General features: G+C 39.1%; 1 protein-coding gene and 1 long non-coding RNA gene across 2 annotated transcripts in view; one reads left to right on the top strand and one right to left on the bottom strand.

The window, feature by feature from the left end:
* Positions 1-430: 430 nt before the first annotated feature.
* Positions 431-26863, bottom strand: LOC132658227 (uncharacterized). Its single transcript, XR_009597534.1, has 2 exons — positions 26741-26863; positions 431-4914 (listed from the first exon to the last, which is right to left on the bottom strand). It is a non-coding gene; the product is annotated as an uncharacterized LOC132658227 (long non-coding RNA).
* The window catches only part of HMGCLL1 (3-hydroxy-3-methylglutaryl-CoA lyase like 1), a 194720-nt gene continuing 194131 nt past the window's right edge, over positions 26329-26917 (top strand). The window contains exon 1 of the mRNA XM_042236821.2: positions 26329-26565. Within this exon, the coding sequence (XP_042092755.1) occupies positions 26458-26565 (108 nt within the window). The 5' untranslated portion in view covers positions 26329-26457. The remainder of the gene's footprint in view (positions 26566-26917) is intronic.

Raw genomic sequence — 26917 nt, forward strand, 5'->3', positions numbered from 1 at the left:
AGAAGGAAATGGCAACCCACTCCAGTGTTCTTGCCTGGAGAATCCCAGGGACGGAGGAGCCTGGAGGGCTGCCATCTATGGGGTTGCACAGAGTCGGACTCGACTGAAGCGACTTAGCAGCAGCAGCAGTAGCATTGATCAATATACAACCTATTTTTTAAATGGTAAAAATATTTATATTGTAAAACTCAAATAATATTACTGTTATTGTTTAGCTGAGAAGTTGTGTCTCACCCTTTTATCACCCCATGGACTGTAGCCCGCCAGGCTCCTTCTCTCCATGGGATTTCCCAGGCAAGAATATGGAATGGGTTGGCATTTCCTTGCCAGGGGACCTTCCCAACCAAGGAATTGAACCTAATCTTGCGTTGGCAGGAGGATTCTTTACCACTGAACCACCAGGGAAGCCCCAAAATGATATTACTCACAGTTTAAGTATTTATATTGCATAGCCTTTATTTAATGTGATAAATTAACATTATAAAACATACTCATTAAATTTGGTCAAAGTCAATGATTGATAGCCAAGTTAGTCTTCTTAAGCATTAACTTACATCCAATTCACCTTTCAGTCAAAAACATTTTATAATTAGAAAGCATGCTGACCTACCAAGAGAAAAAAATAGTTTTTAGAACCAAACTACTTGAATCACTGAATGGTAAATATTGTAAAAATGGTCACATTTCTCCATTAATTCTTATATTCATGGCTTCTCAGTGTGAATCAATAGCTTCAAGCCGTAACATCCATATTCTTGCCCTCCGAGTTTGGATTAAACTTGGGACTTGTTTTGCCAATAGAATGGAGTGGGATTCATAGTGTACCAGTTAAGAGACTTTGTCTGTATCCATTGTTTCTCTTTGAAATTCTCCCAACTGCTATGAGAACAAGCTAAGGCTATCCTACAGAATGACAAGACTCTTGTGCCCTAGCCACCCCAACAGTCCCAGTAAACAGTCAGCCAACAGTCAGACAAATAGTGAAACCATCCTCAAACAGCCAGCTCTTAACCTCCCCATCAAGCGCATAGAGATGCTGGAGAAAGCCCACTTAGAATTAGCCAAGCCTGTCCAGCTCAGCAGAGCCATCCAGCTGACCTGCAGACACACAATTCACAGCATAATTCACACTCTCAAGTGTATGGCGTTGAGGTTTTGGATATTTGTGTCCATTTGGGTTGCCAGATTCAGCTAGTAAAGATGCTAAATGTCCAGTTAATTATGTGTTATCTGCTCTGTGTATTACATTGAGATAAGGAGACCAGCCCTGGGATTTCTTTGGAGGGAATGATGTTGAAGCTGAAACTCCAGTACTTTGGCCACCTCATGCGAAGAGTTGACTCATTAGAAAAGACTCTGATGATGGGAGGGATTGGGGGCAGGAGGAGAAGGGGACGACAGAGGATGAGATGGCTGGATGGCATCACCGACTTGATGGACATGAGTTTGAGTGAACTCTGGGAGTTGGTGATGGACAGGGAGGCCTGGTGTGCTGCGATTCATGGGGTCACAAAGAGTAGGACACGACTGAGCGACGGAACTGAACTGAACTGAAAATTCGTGTGGACATATCTATACTAATAGATAAATCTATATTGATTTACCTTCAAAAATTGGGAGTATTTAAATTATACACTCCTTTCTTTTCTTTTTTGGCTGTACCTGGAAAATCCCATGGATGGAGGAGCCTGGTGGGCTGCAGTCCATGGGGTCACTAAGAGTCGGACACGACTGAGCGACCTCACTTTCACTTTTCACTTTCATGCATTGGAGAAGGCAATGGCAACCCACTCCAGTGTTCTTGCCTGGAGAATCCCAGGGACAGGGGAGCCTGGTGGGCTGCCATCTATGGGGTCGCACAGAGTCAGACACGATTGAAGCGACTTAGCAGCATGGAATCTTAGTTCCCTGACTAGGGATCAAACCCGTGTTTCCTGCATTGGAAGTGTGGTGTCTTAACCACTGGACCACCAGGGAAGTCCTATGCTTCTTTCTTTAATTATGTTTCCCTGATGGTTTGGCTCTACGGAACAGTTCCTTGTTTTGCATAACTGGTTTATCAAATGCCTTGCAGTTACAGTCTATGTTTGATTTCCATTGATGCACAGCTTCTATAACTGTCATACCTAAATTTTGTTCTTTGGGCCATTGATCATTTAATGAGAAGGCACAATTAACATTAGCATCATGGGTTAATATACTGAATACTTGCTGTATAAATTTAACACCCTGATACTTGATTTTCAAACTGGAGTCCCTGAAGCACTTAATCTATTTTTAAAGGCATAATTTGTATTTCCATTCTTCAGGATGACATTGAATATGTTGTTGATCAACAACTTTTTAAAATGTGCCCATTAACACAAAAGAGTATTGTTATCAATTTGTATTCCATTTTTCTTCAACACTACAATGATTATTTCATGTTCTTATGCTGGAAGAGTATTTACTAACATCCTGCAAAAAAAATTGAATTCCCTAAAGGATGAAATTCATTTCAAAAAATAATCATGACAATTATGTTGACAATTATACCCTTCAACTCAGATTTCATTTTCCTGTTAAGTGATACTGCTTTTCTTGAGAATAGCCTTGACACTTATCAGGATGTATTTTTCATTAATTCTTTCTTTAATATATTCAACAAATTCCTGGAAGTGAAAGAGGACTCCAATAACATGGTTTGCTCTTCTTTCCATTTGCAAAATCCTGCTGTTAAAGAGATATTCTAGGCTTTATTTAATGGATTACTTAAAATATCATTTAGGATTTGGGGGGCCTTTTCTTCAGAATTAAATTAAAGCATATTGCAGAATTTCGTAAATTAAGGATTCTCTCAATTGCATGTGATAAAGAGACCACCCACGTAGAGTTTTGATTATGAGAAAGTAATGCTGAATGCAAGCATAATCACAAAAATTCTTCAATCCTTTAGCTTGAACAGAACAAATACTGAATAATTTTATAACTTTTATAATTTTATAATTACTTCAATGTCAATAAAAAGGACATCCAATGCTGCCTGGGGAGCAGTACCAGAGAAGGGACAAAACAATCAACTTCTTCCATAGAATCATTCAAGCTTTGCCTCAGCTTCAAATAAACACTGTGTATACCATCAAGCAAACAGTCACCAATTGACATTTGTTTCACTTCCTCCCCAAATAGTCGATCTTTTTCTCATTAACTGCAAACTTAGTAACAGCATCTCTGTAAATTTTTCTATTGATTCCCAAATCTTAGAAGTAAGACTTTGTCTTACTTCTCTATTATAAGAGAAATATTTGACGTGCAACAGTACAATTTTTTTGTGTTGTGATTACTTGCATCCATGATCTATGCAGTAATAAAGTAAAACATTTATATCTTTGATCATCCTTGTAATAGTAAATAGAGTCAGTAGGCTTTTATTTTTAATAACTGCTCATTTTTGTTCAGATCCTTGAAAATTTGCCTACAATTTGGCAATAAGAACATATTTCTGGTAGAGGTACATTGAGTGGTGTTTCAGCCATTTGAACTGAAAGACTGGCTAAATATACAGTGTGGAAGACCATTACAATTTGTTTACATTATCTGAATTTCTATCCATAAAGTTGTTGGTTATTTATCACTTTTATTGCTGCTTGTCGAAGTTCCTAGCTGGAATATGTTGATTTATTTTAAAATCATATTTTCCATTATTTTCATTACTGAATTAACAGATGCATTCTGTTCAAGGAGTTTCAAGAATTTCTTTTCCTTGCTTAATAAAAGTTTGCTGTTCAGAAAGCATTGTGTTTAATACAGGTTTACTTTGCATTTCGGGGTACAGTATACATATTAAAAATAGGTAATAGCAATCACCTGGAGAAGGCAATGGCACCCCACTCCAGTACTCTTGCCTGGAAAATCCCATGGACGCAGGAGCCTGGTGGGCTGCAGTCCATGGGGTCCCGAAGAGTTGGATACGACTGAGCGACTTCACTTTCACTTTTTACTTTCATGCATTCAGAAGGAAATGGCAACCCACTCCAGTGTTCTTGCCTGGAGAATCCCAGGGACGGCGGATCCTGGTGGGCTGCCGTCTATGGGGTCGCACAGAGTCGGACAGGACCGAAGTTACTTAGCAGTAGCAATAGAAATCACCACAAGAATTGATGATTCCATTTAATTATCTCACAGACACAACAGTGTCCAGATTATTTCATGTTGGCAAATAGCAATAACCGTAATCAGGGGTTGAGCCATTGAAAGAGTTGCCAACTAACAGTAGATGACTTTGAAGTCCAGTGCAAGCAATGGTTAACTTCTGGTTCACCTGCAAGAGAAAACTGTCATTTAAGGTTTGGAAAGCCTGGTCTTCAGGGCTTGATGGGATTTCAGAGGTGGGCGTGGTTTCAATCAACTGTCATGGGAGTAAGGCTGCTGTTGATTGGTTGACTTTTAAAGTCACTGGAGGGAGGCACTTGCTGATTGGCTGTTGTCTACACTCAGCATTGATTGGCCAACTTTCAAAAGTTGTGGGCACTTATTCATTTTCTACCCTTCAGAAATGAAGCTGTGGTTGATTAGGAGTGGTTTCTGAGATTGTGTACATATTCCAAGTTAACTTTATTTAGTGATGGTTACTTCGGAGAAGGCAATGACACCCAACTCCAGTACTCTTGCCTGGAAAATCCCATGGACGGAGGAGCCTGGTAGGCTGCAGTCCATGGCGTCGTGAAGAGACGGGCACGACTGAGCAACTTCACTTTCACTTTTCACTTTCGTGCATTAGAGAAGAAAATGGCAACCCACTCCAGTGTTCTTGCCTGGAGAATCCCAGGGACGGGGGAGCCTGCTGAGCTGCCGTCTATGGGATCACACAGAGTCGGACACGACTGAAGCGACTTAGCAGTTAGCAGTGATGGTTACTTGTCATGACCTAGAACTCTGAAAAAAATGAAAGAGATTGCCCAGATTTTTATTTTTGATCTATGGCTTTTAGCTAACGTTCTCAATTTAAGTGATTTAAGCGCCAAGTACTGTGACAGAAAACTATATCTCTCTCTTTTTTTTTTTTTTTTGTAATTTTTGGACAAAACCTGAATAAGGGACATGCTATGTGTCCAGTTAAATTTAGTACAGGATACAGAACAGAGTAATTAAGTACAAGACATGTTCTGTACATACAGGACACAAGACAACCCTAATGATATGAATAACTGATGGGCCCTTCTACAGCAAAAGGTGAGTTTTGTTTTTAATTTTTCGCTTTCCCCACCTATATTTGACCACATCCAGAGAGGAGAGCTTAGATGTCTTCCTTAGTACATGCACGTTAGCAGACCATGCTCTTGTGGAAAAACTACTCTTCATTACACTGAACCTGAATTTTCACCCACTGAGCCAAATTCTAATCTTTGTTGTAACCCACAACCTGTCTCATCCTCCTATGATAGATTTTCCCCAAACATATGCTTTTAGTTATCATTTTCCACCCTGAGCTTTGTCTTATTAAGCTGAAATATCCAGGTATTCAACACCATTTCTTTGTCTTACTGGGCTAGTAAACCTGAAAAAAGAAAGAAAGAATGAGTTTATGCCTTATTTCTGTGCAATTGTGCTGGCATGATTCGCATTTCCATTTTCTGTACTTACAAATTGTCCCATTTGTAATTTAAGTTAGCATCCTACCTATAATTAACATTTTAAGCTCTTGGTTTTGAAGATAATTGCTTCATTTACCATTGTCATTGGTCTTCTTTTCCACCATTCCTCAAAGATAATGGAATAAGTGGAGGGATTTGTTTTTGTGAATCTCCATAGAATCCAGACTTGTAATTTTCTGGGCTATGAGCCCTGAGCTCTTACAACCTCTTCCTTTTATGATTTTTTAATATATCTTGTATTTCAATTCCCTCTTAACAACTTCTGTATCCTTTTCAAAAACAGCTTTGAAAATCTGGGATTAATTCTTACAAAAGAGCTGTTTTGTTATGGAAGAAGCTTTGTCTTTACAGATAGAAAGCTGCCATAAATCATATTTAACTTTGTATTTAATATGCCTTTATTACTGTTGTGATGAAAAGGGACATCTCATAGAGGCATCATATTTTGAGCTTTATAAAATAAAAGTGCATTTGATTCCAAGTTTTTTTCATAATTTTAAAATTAAATTATTATTAAATTTATTGACAGGGTGTTTGTAATGAAACCCCCAAATTACAATATTTTTACTTCCTTGTGTTTGGTTCCAAGGACTAGCTTACATTATTCACAACATCTAAATATTGCAACTTGACCATGAAATAAAATCCAAGTGAAAGGCAGAAAAGCAAATAATACACACATTGTGTTGATGACCCAGAATCATTGCATTTCACACATAACATTGTACTTTTTATACATCACATGTTATTTTAATATATTTTTCATTTTGTTGGTAATGTTTAACAGGTTTAACAGTTTTGGAAGTTTTGGCTGCAGATATATTTTAAAACCACTGCAATGTTACATGTAATATGCAATTATATACCAGTACATTCATTTTTTAATTTTGAAATATCTGATATCATCTTTGTTATGGACAAGCCCTAAGATGATACCCAATGATTCCCATCTCCTGGGGTCACACCTTTGTGTAATCCCTTCTCTGTGAGTGTGGGCAGAATCTGTGTCTGGCTCCTAACTGTTGGAGCAAGGTGATGGAACATCATTGCTGCAGTCCTACCGTACTGTCTGAGGGGCTCTTTCAGCAGCCTGGAGCAGATGCCCCTGTGAGTTCAGTGAAGCCCATGGCCGCATTGAAGAAGCCCACTGGACAAGGAACCACAGATGGTCTCTGGGCCCTAAGAGGAGCCTCCAACCTCCAGCCAGCAAGTGTCAGGATTTGTAATCATATGGCCACAGAGAAATGGGTTCTACCAACAACTCAAATTTGAAAGTGGGTTCTTCCCCAGTGAGCCCTCAGTTGAGGATACAGCCCATTTACTGTGACCATGTTCTTGTAAGATCCGAAGAAAAGGAACTTGTCGATCTGTGTCCAGACTCCAGACATAGAGAGCTGTGAAATGACAAATGCTTAGCTTCTGATCATTTGTTACAGTGACAGGAATCTGATAAAATTGTATTGCAAGTTTCCACCTGTGTTGTGGTTTTAATCCCCTAGAGTGACCATATGATTTTATTGTCCAAATTGAGACCCTCTTGAATTTGAAACGTGCACTAAAAGTAATTAAAATTATATTTACTTATTGATCAATATAGGCTTCCCTGTTGGCTCAGTTGGTAAAAAGTCTGCCTGTAATGCAGGAGTCCCAGGTTCGATTCCTGGGTCAGGAAGATCCCCTAGAGAAGGAAGTGCCTAACCACTCCAGTATTCTTGCCTGGAGAATCCCATGGACCGAAGAGGCAGGTGGGCTACAGTCCATGGGGTCACAAACAGTCAGACACAACTGAGTGACTAATGTACATTGATCAATATATTGGTGGCAGTTCACTAAGTTGTATCTGACTCTTGTTCTGACAAAAATTTGCAAGATAAAACTCATCAAGCAAGTTTTCTTTATGAATGTTATTCTGTTCAATATCTATTTTTCAGTACCAATGTCTGTATGATGTTCAATATTTATTTTGTTGAATATTTTCCATTTTAATTTTGGGGAAAGTATAAACCTTTTCATTTAATACCCACATAAAATATGAATTTATCCAGGAAAGCATAAGAATTTTATCACAAGATTCTTCCCCAAATTCAAGTTATCACAAAACTTGATTTGGACTTAAATCTTATATATCATTTAACTTTCACATTTAGCTTAAAGATAAATAGTAAAGAATTATCTTTGTAAGCTTTATTTTCTATAATTGCAATTTTCTTTAATTTTCAAAAGTTGAAGTCTTGGGCACTCTTTTAATTGAACATATGTGTTAAAGATTTCCAATTTTTTTTGAACAAAATGCTATTACAATTTAGAGAAATGTTTTACAAAAACATTCTATACGTACTAGAGATTGAAGTTGATTTACAGAGTTGTTCATAAAAGTTCTAATTTTTAAAATCAGATCAAAGATAATCAATGAAGAATTGTTATATCATTAAGCTGTAGTATTTTTTTGGTTTTAAATCACTTCATTGAGAAAATTATGGTCCAATGGTATATTTTCTCATATGTGTTAACTTTGACTTCTATATTTTCAGTTGTGATTAGTAGAATATTTCCCCAGTTTGACCATTCATGAATTATTTGTGCTTCACAGCTAATCCCAAGTACATTTTTCTCCATGCGTTCTTTAGAAAGAACCTAGCTTTTACTGTACTGTTGTGCTCTGCCAACATTTTTATTTTTATTATCATAGCAAGAAAAAAAATGTGTCTTCAACATTGAACTTTTGATTCCAACAGCATTCACAGTAAAGTCAGATCTTTTGCCTTGGTAGAATATAGCTTTATCAGATGAAAATCAAAATCAGACTTTCTTTTGGTAATAGCTGAGCTGCTTTTCTGTTTGAAAATCTCCGAAGACAATGTCATAATGTAAGGCATCTCTTACAAGTTTTCTTCTCCATGGGGTGAACATATTAACAACCTTCTCTTTAGTATCCACATGTGCAAATACACACACACATACACACACACACATACACACACAAAGTCTCAGAATGTAAATAGGCAAGACTAATCTTAAATAGCAATTTATCTGAATGAAAAAAAAGCACATTTTAGAGATTGATACATATTCCACTTCTACACTTGGGTGTGTTTAAATGTTGTCTTTGGGTATTGTTTTCTTTAAATGTTGGTGCTTGGATTGTTGATTTATATCTTCCGATTTTCGTGTGGCCAGTACAGTCTTCATAATGAAATGGTAAATACTGAAACATGTTGTGTTCACATTACAAGTGCATCACGACTTGCTTGAGAAATGGAAATTCAGCACATTACTTTAAATGCACGCTTCTATTTTCTTATGCAATTGCTATCTAAAGATTTTATTTCAGGATGAAAAGTATTAGTCTAGACAAAACAACCGTACATTTAAGCAGCTATAGATTTACATTGTACAATACATTTTTTAAACTCCAATAGCATCTATTGTTGGCTACTTTTTATACCCCAAAGGAGGACTACCCAGCCTCCATTCCCTGGATAACCTATACTTTTCGGGATTTCCCTCTGACCCATATAACTGATATCCTGACAGCTTCAAGCATCTCACAGAAGTAGGAAGGGTTCATGAGACAACTAACTAGCTGCCAAGATCAAGGGACCAAAAAGGGCAGATGGGTAGATTTCTTCTTTCACCATCACATGGGACCAGAGGGGATCAGCTGTCCATAGCTGCTTCTCACAAAAAGCACATTTTATTTTATCAGCTGGCACTCCACATGCTGTCCTTTGAAAGGGAGATAGTCGTTATCTGTTGCATTTGGAAAAGATCAAATAAAGAAAGAGGTTTGTGGCCAGGCATTTTACAGATTTAGCCACGTGTTACAGTGAGAATTTCATTCTCAGAACAAATGTCTCCGGCACAGCAAGACAAGATTGTGGCAGAAGCTGGAAGGACATGGAGGAGATTGAGTTAACTCCTTCTGACTTATTTTAATACAATTATTAAACAAAAGTTTCTGTTAAATATGAGAAATTCAAAGAATTTGAAATAGTAAAAGACACCAGGACAACGATAATCCAGGACTGAATGAAGCAAACCGGGAAACTTAGTCTCACTGACATACAGGGTGTAAACGGCACAGAGGACTCAGATCTTTGAACTAATAAGGAGGAAAAAGGAAAACAGGTGAACTACCTAAGGAAGAACTTAGAATCCTCAGATTTAAAGCCATTTTCACAATTATTCATTCATTTCTTCATAAGATGAAGCTCTTACCCTCCACTGCCTAGAATTGCACAAATGGCACAGTTTTTAAGGCACCAAGTATATTTTCCTCGTGTGTCAGTGGGAGATAGATTTTCTAATTTAATTAATTTATCTACCTACTACAATGATGAATAATATTATATGTGGTGCTAATTCCCCTTCTTTAGAAGATTAGTATACATAAATGATACCAGCACAGTTTTGGTGCCAAATTACTTGGGTTTATAAACCAGCTGAATGGCCTCCTACCAATTTGATTTTGACCAAATTCTGTAATCTCTTTGTGGTTTCAATTTTTCATTCCAAAATAGGGACATTAAATGTATCTCCCTAAAAGGAATTATTATAAGGATGAAAAGCGTTGGCTTTTGAAGAACTGCCAAGATAGTGCATGACACAGATAAATCAATCAGTAAATGCAAGTATAGGCCATTATTACTTCAATCAACTTTTCTAGAAGCTTGAAAGGCCATAATATACACCATGTATTTGTTGTTTTTGTTGTTTAGTCGCTAAGTCATGTTCTACTCTTTTGCAACTCATTGGGCAGTAGTCTGCCAGGCTCCTCTGTCCATGCAATTTCCCAGGCAAGAATACTGGAGTGAGTTGCCATTTCCTTCTCCAGGAGATCTTCCCAACCCAGAGATAGAACCCACGTCACCTGCATTGGCAGGCAGATTCTTTACCACTAAACCACCAGTGAAGTCCTCCATGTATTTAATATTACATAAATTAATTGTGCTTAATTAGATGTAAAACTTTGCTTATCACACTACATTCTTTTTGACAATTTATAGCTAGCCTGGAACAAATGAAAAGAAGGTTTTAGAGCAAGAGAGAAAGTACATTTTATGAAGATACTTACAAAGGCAAAATCTTTGTGAATTATGCTGTATGATAGCTTTTATTTTATGAGAAAATAGCATGTTTGCTACACACAGATGCAGAGGTGGAAAAAGAAATTTAATTTTTGCTGGCTGTTATTCACAGTACAAATACTATACATAAGATAAAAATGATATTTGAATGTTAAGGGACATAGGATAAATGCTATAAGGTAATTTTATTTTCTTCTAAACTAATTAAAATAAACATAAAAGGACCCTCACTACTCAAATGATGCTATAAAATAATAAAACATGTAAGCAGCCTTATGATATTCATAACCATGGTTTTGTCAGGATGTGAGCCCAGGAATCTCATTGCTTTCCCTGAGCTGGAAAATCTCTGCCTGGAAAAATCTTATCTTTGATAGAATTTCACAAGCTCAATGAAATAAGAGAATAAGGGAACCTATCTATCTGGAAAGATTTTGAATTTGCAGGAAGTCTATTTTCCAGCGTTTAAATGTTGGCCATCATTGAGAAGAATTTAAACTCAAAATGATCTATGTCTTTGATGGAGTTCATTCTTGTTTGTGTGATTTCAGCAAAACAGCTGTAGGGCTGACAATTAAAAATACAGATGCCAAGTCCCATGGCTTGAATCCCAGCTGTCTGACTCACTAGCCACGTGATGCTAAGTGACTTAGTAACTTCTCTGTGCTCAAGCTGCCTCATCTGAACCTGGGAACCACATAAACTTCCTGAGAATTAGATAGTGTGCACTTAAAGGATTTAAAATAGTTCCTGGCATGTGATAAGGTCTTCTTATCATCATTCTCATTATTTCAACCAGTGGTTCTCAGCAAGTATTGACTTGCTTCCTAGGGAACACATGGCAGTCTCTGGAGGTAATTTTGATTGTCATGAGTTAGTGGAGACTACTGGCATCTGGTTGGTAGAAACCAGGGATTCTTCTAAAATTCCTAGAAGACCTAGGATAGCCCCCCACGACCAAGATTCTATGCCCCAAATATCAAAAGGGCTGAGGTTGCGAAACACCAATTTAAGTTATTCTGTTGCTGAAAGTGAAGTTTAAAGGCCAACAAACCTTTCAAAATGTTGTAAATAACGCTGATTAATTATAATGTTAACTCTCTATCCTCTTAGCACCTGTAAGCAAACTACAAATTACCAAGAATCAGCAATCTCCATGAATTTATAATCATAGGGTAGGAAAAAGTTTCTGAGAAAATAATAGGGTAAATAAGGTAGCAAATGAGTTCCCACAACACAGAGTAAGAAGGTAAAAGAGAGGCATTGGAGACAGCAAAAGAGACCCAGATGTACAGAACAGTCTTTTGGACTCTGTGGGAGAGGGAGAGGGTGGGATGATTTGGGAGAATGGCATTGAAACATGTATAATATCATATATGAAATGAATCACCAGTCCAGGTTTGATGCATGATACTGGATGCTTGGGGCTGGTGCACTGAGACGACCCAGAGGGATGGTACAGGGAGGGAGGAGGGAGGGGGGTTCAGGATGGGGAACATGTGTATACCTGTGGTGGATTCATGTTGATGTATGGCAAAACCAGTACAATATTGTAAAGTAATTAACCTCCAATTAAAATAAATAAATTTATATTTAAAAATTTTAAAAAGACAAAAATTTAAAAAAAAGACAGAGAGGCATTGGAAGAAAATTGGTTGGGAAGAGGAAAATTCCAGGAACATGATTTTAGGGTTCTTCTTTTGTTACCCATCAAGGTTTCTGGAGTGGGTTTATAACATTTTAGTTAACTTTGAACTTTAAATGAACAAGTGAAAAGTTATACAAATATCACATATGAGTTTTTGAATATTGTAAAATTAATATTGGATTACAAAATAACTATAGATTATTGCCTTGAAAACTCATATGATTCATATTGATACATTTGCATTTGTGAATTTAGTGGAGATTTGAGGCTAGAAAAATGCAAGGCATTGAATAATGTCAGTTATTAAAGCACTCTTATGATATTCTTCCCTTATCATTTTCAATGAAAACGTATTTGGAATGATGGCATTTTAGTAAGAAAGGGCCTCCAGTATCCAATCAATTGCGAATTCTACAGAGATCTGGACTTTCTCTGGGAAACTGTTGGCAAAGCAACTACTTTTACCATGGTGGAAAAACTTCCTTACGTGGTAGAATAAAAATTAGTTCAGGGAAAAAACAAACAGCATATGATATGTGGGGATATATACTAATAAGTACGCCAGGTTACAGAGGGAAAAAATTGAAAAGAATAAATATGTGACCAGAAACTTGAAAATCAAAATTCCCATCATATACACATATGTTTTGATAAACTTATAGCCATGATAAGTTCATGGCTTGACTGGCCTATAAAAAGAGAAATCCCACCACCATGCATGATTAGGAAGATGAACTACCCATCTGCAAATTTTCTTAGAAGACCTGGAGTTGAGTTTAACCCCTCCAATATGGTAGAGCATGTATGGCTGCTAAAATTATAAAGAGAGTTCTTTATTTCTGTATCAATCCCATGGACAGTATTTTAATGTCAAACCTGCAAAGGTCTGTGGGTTCCAAAGGAAAGATTGGGTCTTCCTTATTGGAAAAGACTGATTCTGGGAGGGATTGGGGGCAAGAGGAGAAGGGGACGACAGAGGATGAGATGGCTGGATGGCATCACTGACTCGATGGATGTGAGTCTGAGTGAACTCCGGGAGTTGGTGATGGACAGGGAGGCCTGGTGTGCTGCGATTCATGGGGTCACAAAGAGTCAGACACGACTGAGCGACTGAACTGAACTGAACTGAACTATGTTGTAGAATTCTTCTGGAATGCAAAGTTAGAAGACTGAGTTCAAGTTTTGGCTCTAAAGAACCTCCCTTGGAAACAATTTAACCTCTTGGAGCCTGGGTTTTGGTGTCTAAAAGATGTTCTGAGGAACACATGATTGTGTGTGAATGGCTTTGACAGGCACAAATTTGAGTCTGTTTCTGAGACTTACTCTTTAACTTTGGCTTAGTTGTTCAAGGTCTCTGAGCCTCAGTTTCTTTACCTGTTAAATGGGAATAATTCATGCACTGAGTTAAAATACCCAGCAAAGTGCTTCAAATTTCCAGTCATTTTGCAGTTATGATCTTTGCTCTCCTGCCCATGAAGAACAGAGATGACATACGTAAAAAATCTACAGCTGTATATAAAAGTCTGACTTGCAAGATGAATACTTTGTTAGTCCCTTTAGCACTTCTGATGGATTTACGTGTTTATGCTCATCTGTGACAAAATTAGAAATGATGGTTTTATTTAAATAGCCCAGTGAAATAATCACAGATATATAAAAGATTATTAAATCAGGTACTTTAGTGAAGATTTTCATTTGAAAGTTATTTGCACGTTTTGATGGTAATGCAGTTCTTGGTGGTAAGGCAGCCGGTTAGCCCATCATCAGCTGATGTGAATGTATCTCTTCCCTCCCCCGCTTCCTTCCTGCATAATAGGCTCTCCTTGCCCAACCTCCTGATGCCTCCTTCCTGATGTCTTCGCTCATTTTCCTAACTGAACTTGGAGTTTATTCCCTTTGCTTCGATGGTTCTCAGCTTATATTGGGTTGGCCAAAAAGATCGTTTGGGCTTCTGTACCATCTTATGGAAAAACCAAGTATTAGCCCTGGGCACTTACTAACATATTGCTCATTGTAGATATTTCAGTGGCATCACATTTCGTTGTTAAATTAGAAATTGTCTGTGTTAGAGACTTTCTTGTTCACTATTACTTTCCACACAGTATTTAATGCCCTATGTTTATTATGCAATAAATTACTCAAAAAAACATTTGATAAACATGCAAATTCTGCTGTAAATAATGTTTTCTTATCTAGATTTTTCAACTTTGGAATTTAATTTCTTGCATTCCACTGATGAAGATACATCTGCTACACCTAATAATATTTATAATTAGTTTTCCCCAGAGGTTGCCACTAGAACAGAGGATCTTTAAAGTCAAGAAGGCATATGTTATATATCTGTTCATATTTATTTTCCCATTAGCTATTGAATATATGTTAAAAAGAAAAAACCTCTTTAGAGAATTGAACTAATACTCTATCAATTCAGTTCAGTCACTCAGTCTTGTCCGACTCTTTGCAACCCCGTGAATTGCAGGACGCCAGGCCTCCCTGTCCATCACCAACTCCTGGAGTTCACTCAGACTCACGTCCATCGAGTCAGTGATGCCATTCAGCCATCTCATCCTCTGTCGTCCCCTTCTTCTCCTGCCCCCAATTCCTCCCAGCATCAAAGTCTTTTCCAATGAGTCAACTCTTCGCAGGAGGTGGCCAAAGTACTGAAGTTTCAGCTTTAGCATCATTCCTTCTGAAGAAATTCCAGGGTTGATCTCCTTCAGAATGGACTGGTTGGATCTCCTTGCAGTCCAAGGGACTCTCAAGAGTCTTCTCCAACACCACAGTTCAAAAGCATCAATTCTTCGGCGCTCAGCCTTCTTCATACTCCAACTCTCACATCCATACATGACCACTGGAAAAACCATAGCCTTGACTAGATGGACCTTAGTCGGCAAAGTAATGTCTCTGCTTTTGAATATACTATCTAGGTTGGTCATAAATTTTCTTCCAAGGAGTAAGCATCTTTTAATTTCATGGCTGCAATCACCATCTGCAGTGACTTTGGAGGCCCCCAAAATAAAGTCTGACACTGTTTCCACTGTTTCCCCATCTATTTCCCATGAAGTGATGGGACCGGATGCCATGATCTTCGTTTTCTGAATGTTGAGCTTTAAGCCAACTTTTGCACTCTCCTCTTTCACTTTCATCAAGAGGCTCTTTAGTTCCTCTTCACTTCCTGCCATAAGGGTGGTGTCATCTGCATATCTGAGGTGATTGATATTTCTCCCGGCAATCTTGATTCCAGCTTGTGTTTCTTCCAGTCCAGCGTTTCTCATCATGTACTCTGCATGTAAGTTAAATAAGCAGGGTGACAATACTCTATAGAAGTCATTAAATTTGAGTTTAACAGATTCCCTCATCATATACCCATTCTTAACAGTGGACTGATTTGATTTGTGAAGAGGAAAAAGAAAGCGAAGATTCACTGATCACATGCTATGTGCAAAGCAAAATGCCAAGTGCTTTGTACTTTTAATCCATTGTTTTGTACTGGTAATGATGCTTTTAATTCAATAATACTTGGTACAGATTCCAATGATGATATTGTCCATGGAGAAGAATTAATATAAGTTACACATTAAGGTCACATCTACTATAACCATCAGAATATATCAACTGATTTGATATAAACATTTTTCAAATAGAGTCTGAGTGTGTAGGTAGTGCAATAAGAAGACACTTTATATCTTTTGGCAAAAACTGTGTGCACTTTGGCCGTCTAATCAACTCATATTATGAGTTGTTAATGAGCTGTCAACGTCTGTATCTTTTATTTTACAATACAGTTGGCAAAGCTAATGCTTTGGGATCCTTTTGAATCAGTGAAAGCATAAATAGACTTCTACATTAGGAGAAATGTGGTTTGCAGCTTTGTTCTGATTTCTGTATCTAATGCCAGGTATCCATCACCTGGGGTGGGGTGCTATTTTGGTAAAATAGATCGCATTACATATTCTCAAAAGAATGCACTATTTCAGAACAATGCTATTGTTAATGGAACTTTGATATTAGTGACCAAGAATTTTTTAAACACTCTGTTATCCTTCCCATCAATTTAGATCAGCCAGACATAACATATGTGAGAAGTTATTTAAAATTTTCAGCAATAAAACTGAGATGATGAAAGCCTTGCTTCCCCTTAGGTATCATCCAGTATCAGTAACCAAGTTGTTTTCATTCTTTCCTTTTTATTGTTTGAGGCTGGAGCACATTACTCTCAAGACGCTTGCCAAAGTTCCATGGCATCATTGCTTGAAACTCTCCATATGTGTCTTTGATCCCTGCCTGGTAGGTACCTTGGCTCCATGCCGATTTGCATGTATTGTTACTACAAATTTGATTTTATTTTTATCTATACTGTTCTCTTAGAGACCTTTAAATAGCCATCTTTGGTACCAAAGGGACTCACACAATAGCCCATTCTAACTGGACCCTTCTCTCCCAAGGACTTGCCGCTGTTTTTAAAAGCCTTTGCTTAGGATATAGATAAGCAATGCACAACTCTGTAATTCACTGTTGTCATTTTACGTAGAGAAGAGATAGGGGAAAGGACGGGAGAATGTAGTTGTGGTTTAGTTTTCTCTCTTGTGAATTCATCAAGATGTCAGAACTATATTGTAAGGTGCTCAGGCTCTGAGATAAGCTGAATGTGCTCTTTCAGTTCAGCATCTCTTGATTCCTATCTTTACTTTCCTGAAGAGTAAAGGAATTCCAGAATGTATTGAAAATTTTATGCAAACACCAATCGTAGAAATATTTAAAGTTAGAATTCTGATAAATACACAGGACTAAACTGAAGTGAGATATGCCTCTCTCTCCTCTCAATAATGATATCAAGGACATATCCAGGGACTTAATATTGCCGAGGAGCTCACAAGAGGACACAGGTCCTATTAGCCAGAAGCTAGGGTTTTAATTACTTGAAAAAGTGTTAGTCACTCAGTCATGTCCGACTCTTTGTGACCCCATAGACTGTAGCCCATCAGGCTCCTCTGTCCATGGAATTCTCCAGGCAAGAGTACTGGAGTGGGTTGCCATTCTCTAAACCAAATGCCGTCTGAGGAAAGGGAGCTAATTGAGCCAAGATCATAAACCACTGGGTCTCTCAAGGCTGTTCCATGTGTGGGAGATGGAAAAACTTCGCCTGAGTCTGTGAGTGAGAAGTAAACCCCTGCAAAAACACTGAAGTGAAGCTGCACTGTGTATGGTTTTAGGTTAGATTTATTATGGGCTTCCCTGTTAACGTAAACATAAAGAATCCGCCTGCAATGCAGGCAACATGGGTTCGATCCCTGGGTTGGGAAGATTCCCCTGGAGAAGGGAATGGCAACCCACTCCAGTATTCTTGCCTGGATAATTCCATGGACAGAGGAGCCTGGTGGGCTACAGTCCATGGGGTTGCAAAGAGTCAGACAAAACCGAGAGATTAACACTTTCATTCTGTTATAGCCCAAGTTAAGGGGTTAGCAAAATAAATAAATAAATCCTAGAACTGTCAAACTAAACTCATTAGAAATTCTGGCTAAGCAAACCTGAAACCATTCTTTAGTTCAGTTCAGTTCAGTCGCTCAGTTGTGTCCGACTCTTTCCGACCCCATGAATCGCAGCACGCCAGGCCTCCCTGTCCATCACCAACTCAAGGAGTTCACTCAAACTCATGTCCATCGAGTCGGTGATGCCATCCAGCCATCTCATCCTCTGTAGTCCCCTTCTTCTCCTGCCCTCAATTCCTCCTAGCATCAGGATCTTTTCCAATGAGTCAACTCTTCGCATCAGGTGGCCAAAGTACTGGAGTTTCAGCTTTAGCATCAGTCCTTTCAATGAACACCCAGGACTGATCTCCTTTAGGATGTACTGGTTGGACCTCCTTGCAGTCCAAGGGACTCTCAAGAGTCCTCTCAAACACCACAGTTCAAAAGCATCAGTTCTTCAGTGCTCAGCTTTCTTCACAGTCCAACTCTCATATCCATACATGACCACTGGAAAAACCATAGCCTTGACTAGACGAACCTTTGTTGACAAAGTAATGTCTCTGCTTTTTAATATGCTATCTAGGTTGGTCATAAATTTCCTTCCAAGGAATAAGTGTCTTTTAATTTCATGCCTGCAATCACCATCTGCAGTGATTTTGGAGCCCCCCAAAATAAAGTCTGACACTGTTTCCACTGTTTCCCCATCTATTTCCCATTTAATGGTATTACCATAATCCAAAGATCATTCTCATAGAAACTCCCCCACCCCCATATAGCAAAAAACAACCAAAGAACCCAAAAATCTTTCACTGAAGATAAGCTTATACCGAGCAAACCACTAACCAAGGATACATATTCTGTTAAAAATATAAATGAAATTAACAGAAATACAATTTCTGTAATGGAAGATTTTCACTGTCATATTTTTGGAAGATTAATTAAACAATTACTTATATAAACATTCACAAGATCACATTATAGCTGTTGATCTTCCCTTTAAAAAGTAATTAAAAGCCTTGGGAATGCATGTAAGAATTAAAGATTTTAAAATTTAAAAATAAAAACTAAAAAAAAAAAAAGCCTATACTCTAGAAGATTATTGAAAATATGACATATATATATATATATAGTATAACCATTAGAACCTTAGTTTTAAAGAGTTTAAATCAATGTTAAATGAAAAGAGTAGAATAAGAAGCATAGATAGAAAATATTAATTTTTTTCTCTAAAAGAAAATTTATTAAAATATTTCTGGCCTTATAATGATGGGTGGTTTATCTTTATGCATCTTTTGCATTTCCCCAAATGTCTATTTTTAATAATAAGATTGGAATTATAAGGGAGCATGGGAGAGTTTAAAACTTGGGGAATTATACATAATTTGATATTTCTGGAGTGAAAGATGAATTTACAAAATGGGCAGGACTGAAGACTATTGTTAAGACTGTTAGGTAGCTAAAAATCTCATCTAGAAGAAGTCAGTATATCATTTTAAGAAACGATTTCTCTTCAAAAGGTATGAGAAATCTCTAAGTGTTTTAAGTTTAAAAGTACTGACTAGATATGTATTTTCAAAAATTTCTTAGGCTGTGGAGGGTCGACTGTGAATGTAAAATAAAACAGAAAAGCAGGCTACAGTAGTAGTAATTGCTAACATTCAACGGGTGCCTATTGTGTGCCAGAGACCTTGTGTTGAGCATTTTATATGCTCTAGCTGGTTTTATCTTTGCAACAGCCCTGTCAGGTAGGAAATTTTAATCCTCGTTCTCTGACAGATAAGAAACAGAGACTAAAGGACTTGCGAAGGTTGCTCATTTGGTATCTGGTGGAGCCAGGCTCTCATCACGGGGAATCGAAAACCAGCACGTAGGCTCTGCCACCGTACAGTGATGATGCTTTCCAAGAGAAAGAGAGTGGGGGAAGTCAGCAGGAGAACAGAGAGAGACAGCGGATGGGTGGGTCCAGGGTGTTAACTGACTTCTCTGGTTGAGAGATGAAATTTGGGGTAGGAGGTTAAGGAGAGAAGAGAGCCAAGAGTAACTCAGGAGAGGCAGGCAAACTTAAATGACTTTGCGTGGAACATGCCATTTGCAACAACATGGATGGACTTAGAGATGACCATACTAAGTGAAGTAAGACAGAGAAAGACAAATATCATATATCACTTATCATGTGGAATCTAAAATATGATACAAATGAACTTATTTACAAAGCAGAGGCAGACTCAGAGACAGAAATTAAATTTATGCTTGCCAAAGGGGGAAGGGGGGCAGGGATAAATTAGGAGTTTGGAATTAAGAGGTACCTATTACTATGCAGGGACTTCCCTGGTGGCTCAGAAGGTAAAGCGTCTGCCTACAATGTGGGAGACCCAAGTTCAATCCCTGGGTTGGGAAGATCTCCTGGAGAAGGAAATGGCAACCCACTCCAGTATTCTTGCTTGGAAAATCCCATGGACAGAGGAGCCTGGTAGACTACAGTCCATGGGGTCGCAAAGAGTCAGACACGACTGAGTGACTTCACTTTCACTTTCTTTATTATTATGATCAAATAGATAAACAAGACCCTACTGTATAGCACAGGGTACTATGCTCAATATCTTGTAATAAACCATAATGGAAATGAATATGAAAAGATATGTATGGCTATATACATGGTATTATTTTCCATAGGACTTCTTAGATTTGCATTAGTAGTGGTACATATTGAGGATTTTCATTTTAATCATAAAAACTGGGAATGTATACACTAATATTAACTGTTTCAATTTATAAGTTGAAGCTTTTTAAATTTATAAATTTTAAGCATTCATGATTAAACGTCAAACTGCTGTCCACCAAAAGTGCATCTATTTTCACTCTTTTATATGTGAGATAAAATATTCTTATGATGGTCTTTATTTGGTCCTTATTGCTAACAGTTTGGGTATTTACAGGAATCATAATTTCATTTTTTGTGTTGTAGCATTTTCCACATAAAGTACATGAAAATAAAACTGTATTCAATATTTTCATATTTATATGGGTTCCCTGTCTAAAAAACCCTATATTCCTATGGTGAATTAATTGAGATATGAGTTTGTCTAAAGACCTTCCCCATTTAGAAAACTATTAAGTTATAAAGTTTATTTCTAGATGTTCTTTTTCCTAGTAGTAGAGGATCATACAAAATTTGACTTTAGATTAGATTTAGATTTCAATATTAACTATCAAAGCTTTTTCAAGTTCTGAAAAATTGACTCCATGGTAAAAGTTACCTTGTTTAAGTACTGTTGTTCAAACTGGGTCCTTTTAAGTTCTTTTAAGTACTATTTTTCCTGTTACAGAATTACAGAAAAAATGGTATTAGGCATTGATATAACTTCTAAGCTGCATTTCAACTGTGTTGGAAAAATAACCGCTAAGTTCGGCTAAAGCAAATTATCAAAGATATTTAGACCTATGAATATATACCTCTAAAATAAGCATATTCAAATAAATAATAATTGGAATTTGGGGTGCATTGGAGTTCTATTTATTGTTATTATTCTTAGTAGCAGTATCGGTAGTATACATTGTCAACCTCAGTCTCCCAATTTCTCCCATTCCGCCTTCACCCACGTTTGTTTTCCATGTCTGTGTCTCCACCTCTACCTTGCAAATAAGATCATCTGTACCATTTTCTAGAGTATACAGATATATGTTAATATGTGATATTTGTTTTTCTCTTTCTGACACTTCACTATATATGACAGTTTCTAGATCCATCCACATCTCCACAAATGACCCAACTTCATTCCTTTTAATGGCTGAGTAATATTCCATTGTGGGCTTCCCTGGTGGCTAAGTGGTAAAGAACATTGCTGCCAATGCCAGAGATGCAGGTTTGATCCCCGAGTCAGGAAAATCCCCTGAAGAAGGAAACGGAAACCCACTCCATTATTCTTGGCTGGGAAATCCCATGAGCAGAAGGAGCCTGGGGGCCTACAGAACATGGAGACGCAAAAGGGTAGGAGATAACTTAGCGAGTAAACAACCATATTCCATTGTGTATATGTACCACGTCTTCTTTATCCATTCCCCTGTTGATGGAAATTTAGGTTGCTTCCATGTCCTGGCTATTGTAAATAGTGCTGATATGAACATTAGGGCACATGAGTCTTTTTGAATTATGGAATACACACAGTAGTGGGTTGATTGGTCTTGTTCTATTTTCAGTCTTTTGCATTAAAGTTGTCTTTTGCATTAAAGTTCAGTCTTTTGCATTAGAGAATTTTAGAGGCTTTTAAGAATTGCATGAACTCACTTTGGCAGTTCTGATCATGTTCTCCATGTTAATCAACCTTGATCAAAGTGACGAGAGTTCCCTTCATCCTCTTTGCCCTTCCAGTCCTATTCCAGTAAGGATCCAAAAGCTCCCTCTCCCACTCTTTGTCTGGGTCTGTCCTTAACTGCTTTATTTCTGTTACTAGTGGAAGTCTCACTACTCTCAGAACCGTGAATGATGACTTGCTTATTCTGCATGTTAAATTCCTTAAGTGTGTTTATACTATGTTGTGCAGAGTAATCTTTGAATCCTTTCATGTGTAATAGTGCCTGCTGCAGCAGACAGTGGAGCTGACTGGCTCCCCTGGCCAGGCCACTTGGCAACACGAGGCTATTCTTGATGGCTGTCCATTCAAATGCAGGTGCTGAACTCATGCTGAAGAGTTTCAGAGTGTGTCTGTGTATTTGTACTTGTGAAAGAGTGATAGGAAGAGAGGTGGTCTGTTCCAGGACCATCTCCCCAACCCTTCACTACCCAAGACTAGTCCTGTTCTAATGACACGGATGTGTTTACAATTTTCATTTGAATGCCTTGAGCCTTCATAGCTTCAGTAATTGTGTGCCTTGCATCTCTTTAAGCAACTCACCTCTATTTCAGTGCTTAACCCGTATTACCCACTTACTGTCAGCTGACTGACTTGCCAAATTATCTGTGATGTCTCCCCTAATCGGCTACCTTCTATCTTTTCTTCTTTATTACATTGCTGCACATAGGGTTCTAACCTTGCAAACTGCCTTAGAATATTTACTGTTCATATTTTGTGAGTTTTTAATTGAAGGATAGCTGATTTACAACATTGTATCAGTTTCAAGTGTGGAGCAAAGTGATTCATATTTTTCAACTCTGCAAGGAATTTGTTTTCGCATATGCCATAGATTGATAATAATCGATATAGTAATTTTATATGAAAAGAAACTACTATAGAAGTAACTAAAGTGGTGCCCTTACAAGGAAATAAAAAAGGACATAAACAATTCTTCCATGTAAAGATTCTGGATCTGCATCATTGTTTTTCAATATATGAAAACATTAGAAGCAAAGTGAACAGTAGCAAAGAAAAAACAGAAGCTTGGCATATGTATTCCATATGCATAGGCTGAGTTATAATACACATATATATGCATATGTATGTGTGTGTGTGTGTGTCTGTGTGTTAGTCACTCAGTCATGTCTGACCTTTGCAACTCCATGGACTATAGCCCACTAGGCTCCTCTGTCCATGGAATTCTCCAGGCAAGAATATTGGAGTGGGTAGGCATTTCCTTCTCCAGGGGATCTTCCTGACCCAGGTATGGAACCTGTTTCTCCTGCATTGCAGGTGGACTCTTTACCCTCTGAGCCACAGGGGAAGCCCATATATATGTATATGTTTATATACATTTACATACATATCCTTTTTCAGATTCTTTTCTTTTACAAGTCATGTGAAAATATTAAGCATAGTTCCAAGTTCCTCTCATAATACTTAAAAATCAACTGTTTTTTTTTTTAATGGGACATCATTGAAAAAGTTGGTGAAATTTGCATGGGACATGTGGATTGGATGGTAGTGCTGTACCAAGGGTGATTTTCTGTTCTGGAGGGTTGTTTGGTGGTGATGCAAGAGAATGTCTTTGCCTGGGGGAAATACACACTGGTGAATTAAGGCATCGTGGCAGGGGGGTGGAGGTCATATCTATTATTGCTCTCAAACAGTTCAGGAAAAGATTAATGACAACTGGCAGGGAAGAGAGGACAACAAAAGTGGATCCACGGGTTACAGGATGTTCCCACTTTCCAAATTCACATGTCGAAAGCCTATCTTCTGGTATCTCAGAAAGTGAAAGTGAAGTGAAGTTGCTCAGTTGTGTCCGACTCTTTGCGACCCCGTGGACTGTAGCCCACCAGGCTCCTCCATCCATGGGATTCTCCAGGCAAGAATACTGGAGTGGGCTGCCATTTCCTTCTCCAAAGAACTGCATAAAAAAGATCTTCATGACCCAGATAACCACGATGGTGTGATCACTCACCTAGAGCCAGACACCTTGGAATGCAAAGTCAAGTGGGCCTTAGGAAGCATCACTACGAACAAAGCTAGTGGAGCTGATGGAATTCCAGTTGAGCTAGTTCAAATCCTAAAAGATGATGCTATGAAAGTGCTGCCTCAGTATGCCAGCAAATTTGGAAAACTCAGCAGTGGCCGCAGGACTGGAAAAGGTCGATTTTCATTCCAGTTCCAAAGAAAGGCAATGCCAAAGAATGTTCAAACTACCCCACAGTTGCATTCATATCATACACTAGCAAAATAATGCTCAAAATCCTCCAAGCCAGACTTCAAAAGTACGTGAACTGTGAACTTCCAGATGTTCAAGTTGAATTTAGTAAAGGCAGGGGAACCAGAGATCAAATTGCCAACATCTGCTGGATCATCAAAAAAGCAAGAGAGTTCCAGAAAAACATGTACTTCTGCTTTATTGACTATGCCAGAGTCTTTGACTGTGTGGATCACAATAAACTGTGGAAAATTCTGAAAGAGATGGGAATACAGACCACCTGACCTGCCTCCTGATAAATCTGTATGCAGGTCAGGAAGCAACAGTTAGACCTGGACATGTAACAACAAATTGTCTCCAAATTGGGAAAGGAGCATGTCAAGGCTGTATACTGTCACCATGCTTATTGAACTTATATGCAGAGTACATCATATGAAATGCCAGGCTGGATGAAGTACAAGCTGGAATCAAGATTGCTGGGAGAAATATCAATAACCTCAGATATGCAGATGACACCACCCATATGGCAGAAAGTGAAGAAGAACTGAAGAGACTCTTGATGAACGTAAAAGAGGAGAGTGAAAAATTTGGCTTAAAACTCAACATTCAAAAAACTAAGATCATAGCATCTGGTTCTATCACTTCGTGGCAAACAGATGGGGAAACAATGGAAATAGTGAGAGACTTTACTTTTGGGGGCTTCAAAATCACTGCAGATGGTGACTGCAGACATGAAATTAAAAGACGCTTGCTCCTTGGAAGAAAAGCTATGACCAACCTAGACAGCATATTACAAGGCAGAGACATTACTTTGCCAACAAAGGTCCGCCTAGTCAAAGCTTTGGTTTTTCCAGTAGTCACGTGTGGATGTGGGAGTTGGACTATACAGAAAGCTGAGCGCCAAAGAATTGATGCTTTTGAACTGTGGTGTTGGAGAAGACTCTTGAGAGTCCCTTGGACTGCAAGGAGACCCAACCAGTCCATTCTAAAGGAGATCAGTCCTGAATATTCATTGGAAGGACTGATGCTGAACGTGAAGCTCTAATACTTTGCCCACCTGATGTGAAGAACTGACTCACTGGAAAAAACCCTGATGCTGGGAAAGATTGAGGGCAGGAGGAGAAGGGGATGACAGAGGATGAGGTGGCTGGATGGCATCACTGACTTGATGGACATGAGTTTGAGCAGGCTCTAGGAGTTGGTGTTGGACAGGAAAGCCTGGTGTGCTGCAATCCACGGGGTTGCAGAGTCGGAGACGACTGAGCGACTGAACTGACCTGAACTGATATCTCAGAGTGTGACCTTATTTCTAAAGATAGTTTTATATAGGTAATCAAATTAAAGGGAGGCTCATTAGACTGGGCTTTAATCCAATATGGCCGATATCTTTATTTTTTAACATTTATTTTAGTAATATAGTTGATTAACAACCTTTTGTTAGTTTCCTATGGACAGCCAAGTTATGCATGTACAGGCATCTATTCTTTTTTCTAGTTCTTTTCCCATTTAGGTTATTACAAAATATTGGGCAAAGCTTACAGTGCTATACAGTAGGTCCTTGTTGATTATCCGTTTTAAACATAGCAGTGTGCATCTGTCTAGCTTATTCTCCTGAAGATAAACTCAGGTGAGTTCAAGGCCAGGCACATCTACACTGGGCAGGGAAAATCATACTTGGGCATAAGCAGACTCCCCAAAGGAAAACACAGATGCTTTTCGTTTGGTGGAGACCTAACCCTTGCTTTATCTATGGGGTCTGAATCTGATGAGAAGCCAGTAAGTGCAGGTGCGTGCCAGCGCGCTCAGTCCCGAGTGCTGAGCACAGTGCGGAACGCGCGCGCCAGGCTGTGACTGGCCGGCTCGGGGGCGCGGGGTGGACCGCGTGTGCGCAGGTGCCCGCCGGCGTCGTGCCCGGCGCCGCCGCAGTGCGCAGAGCGCGCGCGGGAGGCGGGAGGCGGCAGGCGCTCCGAGGCCCGCACGCGGAGCATCCCCGGGCGTCGGCCCCACCGCTCGGCCCCTGCCTGCGCCCTCCCCTCTCCCCGCGCCGCCCGGGCCCCGCCATGGGGAACGTGCCCTGCGCGGTGAAGCACTGCCTCAGCTACCAGCAGCTGCTGCGCGAGCATCTCTGGATCGGGGACTCAGCGGCAGGGGCGCTCGAGCCCGCGCAGGTACCGTCTCGCGGCCCGGGGCGCCCCCGCCTCTCCCGCCGCCCGGCGCCTCCCCGCCGGGGCCCTCCCGCCGCGGTCCTGCGGTGTGAAGGCCTCGCCCCTGAGAAGGGTTCCCACCGTCTCCCCGGGGGAACTTCCGGACCCGCCCCTCGCGGAGACCCTTTACATTCCCTACCTTGGCCACGTGCAGGAAGGAAAGCGTCCCTTCTCTGCGAGTCCCTGGGAAAGGATCCTTCCTGTGATGCGCAGCACTTGTCTGAGGACAGCGTCTCTCTTTTCCATTCTCTTATTATTGTGTGACAAAGGCGACGAATTTGTCGGAATGTGAGGCAGAAAAACGGAAGGAAGCCAA

The sequence above is a fragment of the Ovis aries genome, chromosome 20 (assembly GCF_016772045.2).
Source record: "Ovis aries strain OAR_USU_Benz2616 breed Rambouillet chromosome 20, ARS-UI_Ramb_v3.0, whole genome shotgun sequence".
NCBI classification, from domain to species: domain Eukaryota; kingdom Metazoa; phylum Chordata; class Mammalia; order Artiodactyla; family Bovidae; genus Ovis; species Ovis aries.